Below are 4046 nucleotides of genomic sequence, written 5' to 3'. Positions count from 1 at the left end.
CAATTACGCGATACTTATTATATTTATATTTATAAACCTATTATATATAAATTTTTTTATATTGATTCTTAATGAATCCTCAATGGGGGTGAAAAGGTTTTGGTGTCTGTTGGTAAGTTGTTGATGAAATATGAGTTCAGACCAACAGGGGCCCGAGAGAATCGAACTAGAACAAACTGTATGGGTTCCAAGAGCGGGAGGCCCTCTTCAGGAAGCAGTGATGGTCTCCGTGATGTCTGTGGATGCCGCTGGATATGGCAAAAAAAAGTGCGTTAAGGTCGAGTGGCAGGATGAGAAAGGGGTAGTATTGGGCAAGACATTGTCAATTGGTGATGTCTTTCCAAGATTGCCTACAGTACCACAGACAAATGAGACTGAAAAAGAACAGAACAGACAAGATCCTCCTCCACAGACAATTGATAAAGTCTGCGGGCTGACTTTTGAGGGTGATATAACCCATATAGCGAAGAAGCATCCCAGGGAGGCAAACAACAAAAAATTAAGGGGCTTACTAAGCATTGTAAGTGACAATGAGGTCGGAGAGGGGGAGATGGACCATATCAAAATAGAAATAGGCAAATGGTCGGCTGTCTCTCAAGATATTATGAAAGTTAAAAATTTTAATTCTGCGGATTTCGACAGGGCAGTAGGCGATTTCTTGAATTTCCTTAAAAATATTAATGCTAAACTGCCGGGCCCACAGCACCCTGCCATCAAATTCTATAAAATGAGGGGAAAAAATAAAACCGAAATGGCCGACAAGGGTGCGGGGAAGGTGTCGAATCCGCAGAGAGCTAATAAGGCAGATAGGAACCGTCGGCACGAGCAGTACTACTATGAATTAGCTCAATAAAATTATTATAATACAAGGAAAAAAGTGGTACCGAGCATTATGAACGCCGACGCCCCCAAGCAATGCCCATTAAAGATAGCCGACATAGAGAAACATTTTAGAAGCCTCTTTGAAAAAGAGAATCTCTGCAAACGTGCGGATTATGAGAAATGCATCCCGATGCTAAATTTGATGTTCATAGATAGTCGGGTGGTGAAGAGAGCTATTAAGTCGACATCGTTGGACTCATCGCCGGGGCCGGATGGTGTGTGGGTCCGCACAATTGAATACTTCGATGTAACACACATCATCAAGTATACTGCGGAGATAATGCTGAAGGTGGGATATGTACCAGAGCCTCTACGCCAAGGGCGCACAATATTGGTCTACAAGGGAAAAGGAGACCCAAAAAGTGTTTCCTCCTGGAGGTCAATAACGATATACTCGATTGTGCGCCGAATCATCGAGAAGGTTCTGGATACGGAATTGAGAAAGCAGGTCACCTTCAGCAAAAGTCTAAAGGGCTTCAAAAAAGGTCTACCGGGAACACATGTAAGCGCCAGAATCATCGACGCAATCATAAAAGATGCCAAAAATAAGAAAAAAGCTCCACTACAGCACTGGTCCATTGCCCAGCGACAGTCAAATGTTTCGGATGCACTCTTTCAGTCTATATTCAGTTACGAAGACGAAATCGCGGCATGTGCTGATAGACTTGGGTTGGATAAGGGCAACCAAAGTGTGAGAGCTCTACGCCAGTCGTTGCGTGAGAAATCTTTTGAAGAATGGGTCAGTTGCCGGTGGCAGGGTATTGGTGTTCGCCAATTCAAAGAGACCCCGAGAGCTAATAGATATGTATGTGAGAAGCAGGTACTCTCGGGGTCAGAATGGGCGAACGCCCTTAAACTTAATATCAACTACGCACCCCTACGTGGAGTCCCAGGAGCCAGTGGACAGCAAGGAGAAGCTGAGTCTCTCTGTCACAAATGCGGCAGAGAGTCTGAAACACCAGCTCATGTGCTGGGAAAATGCCCCAACAACTCACTCCTTATAACACGCCGGTACCACAGGGTCAAGGAAGAATTGATGAAGTTCCTTGAAAGAAAAGACTTCACCTGCTTCGAGTAGGTGTATTGTGTTGACACCGACCATAAGATGTGTCGTTATTGTCGCATTTACAAAAATCGGAGGCACGGCTCTGGTCTTGGATCCGACGGTAAGATTTGAAAGTAATGACCTCGAACAGGAAGGTGGAATGGAAAGGGGAAAATATATGAAAAATGCGTCCCTTTCCTTAAGGAAAAATTCCGCAAGACCTTCGGAGAGAGAGAGTTCACCGTGAGAGGCCTCTGGTTTGGATCTCGCGAAACAATACCAAATAGAACAAGGAGCTTCTTAAAAGGCCTAGGTGTTATCATCGGGGATATTGCAATCTTAGCAGAAAATATTATTTTGGACTCCCTGGGGATCATACACCATCACCTGCATGGGAATTAGCTCGGAGATTATTCATTGTTTTATTTATTTATTTTAATTAGTGGACCTGTCGATTTGTGTGTTTTAACTTATTTATTCATTAAATTATTTAATTTTATTAGTACTATTATTTATTTATTTTTTAAAAACTTATTTATCCATTCAAGTGTTTCTTGTAACCAGCTTTTTATTATATTTTCCCTTGAATCTATGTGTTAATCTTGTTCTCGTAGAATGTATTTATTTGTTTGTTTTTTGGTAAACTGATCTACTGATGTGACTATTATTAATGGTCTGATCTCACATTTGTCTAATAGTGAATTTGTTGATCGGATGAAATAATAAACTGTGAAATGGTGAAATTGAAGGAACAGAAAAAAAAAAGGAGTGAATTGAAATATTTGTATTTGGCGTATAGACTGAAATTGATTGTAAAAGGAAACTGTAGGGGAAAAAAACCTGTTTTCTTTCTATTTTATTATACCATGTAATTATATGTAATTTTTATAAGTCCGATTACGGGTTGATTAGTATGCTGTGTATGTATTTGCTACCTGATGTATTTGGGCAGCATAGATGAATAAAGTATTTCTCTCTGGTTTATGATTGACATACTTATTAGATATTTAATTGGAAAATTTCATTGAATGCTAATTTAATTAAAATGCTAATGAGAAAAGAAAAAAGAAGTAAACATTTTTCATAACAACGAACTTATAAAAATATTTAAAATCTAATTTATTTCATAATGTACATAATATAACTGAAAAAATAGTATCTACAGATAAATTACCTGCCCTTTGTACTAGCACTTGTCATATGGGGAGGAAACAGAATATACTGAATGATGCAAGGTTGAAACTTTCCTTGATTTTCGGATAGTTCTTCTTCATCATAACACTAAAATAAAAATATAATAAAATAAAACTTAGGATTCTATTACATATTTTAATGTAATATGTAATGATTGTAATGATAATAACCTTCATCTGAACTTCAAGTACCATGTTAATAATTCCAGCAGTACAATGTGCAAATCTGAAACCTTCCTGTAAACGCATTCTGAACAGAAAATTAAGAACACATAAATGTTATGAAATGGTTTTAAAAATAATTAAGTATAGTATCTAATCACTTTAGCATATTTTAATTGTTTCTTGAATACCAAAAGGCTAAAATATAAAAATAAATTTATAAAAAGGTACTTAATATTTTTTCTCTCTTATGCCAAACCTCATACCACAATTATGTGTAAAGTAATTTCACAGATATTTAAATGATTTTCTTAAATTTCCAAGAAGATAGTGGAACCATCTAGAACCCCATAGAAGTTACTGAAATTGGTTCATTAATTTTTGTTGTAATTATTTTGGGATTTAAAAAAATTATCTTTGTTATTATTTGTAAATAAAAAAAAGTGAGCTTATAGGCACTTGACCACAAGCAAATAAAACAAGTCTGCGCAAACAGATTCTTTTTTGGCAGCATAGGATGATCGTAAAGAGAAAAATACGATTGAGGATTAAAGCTGAGAGATTTGTAATTGCTACACCAAAGGAAGTAGCAGTTCACCCCCACTTCTCTAGACGTTGATGCTACGAGAGCAACAATATTTGGCTTCTTGATCTATGTATTTCCACGCATTTTTGATATTTTTTCACTAATACCAAAGTGGAATTCCAAAATGAGAATACAACATTTTTAAAATTAAAATAATTTTAATTTTAATAATAATGTT

The 4046-nt window shown here is 36.9% G+C and overlaps 1 protein-coding gene across 6 annotated transcripts in view; it reads right to left on the bottom strand.

Moving 5' to 3' along the window:
• LOC106679968 (KICSTOR complex protein SZT2) overlaps positions 1 to 4046 on the bottom strand; it is a 240391-nt gene that overhangs the window by 147169 nt on the left and 89176 nt on the right. For all 6 annotated transcript variants that reach the window (XM_067050326.1, XM_067050330.1, XM_067050327.1 and 3 more), the window contains 2 exons: positions 3292 to 3370; positions 3102 to 3208 (listed from right to left, as the gene is read on the bottom strand). In XM_067050326.1, the coding sequence (XP_066906427.1) occupies positions 3102 to 3208; positions 3292 to 3370 (186 nt within the window). The remainder of the gene's footprint in view (positions 1 to 3101; positions 3209 to 3291; positions 3371 to 4046) is intronic.

This window comes from Halyomorpha halys, unplaced genomic scaffold (genome assembly GCF_000696795.3).
Source record: "Halyomorpha halys isolate HHAL.00 unplaced genomic scaffold, Hhal_1.1 Scaffold237.1, whole genome shotgun sequence".
NCBI classification, from domain to species: domain Eukaryota; kingdom Metazoa; phylum Arthropoda; class Insecta; order Hemiptera; family Pentatomidae; genus Halyomorpha; species Halyomorpha halys.
The sequence above is the reverse complement of the archived record's forward strand: the minus strand, read 5'-3'. Positions and strand labels throughout refer to the sequence as shown.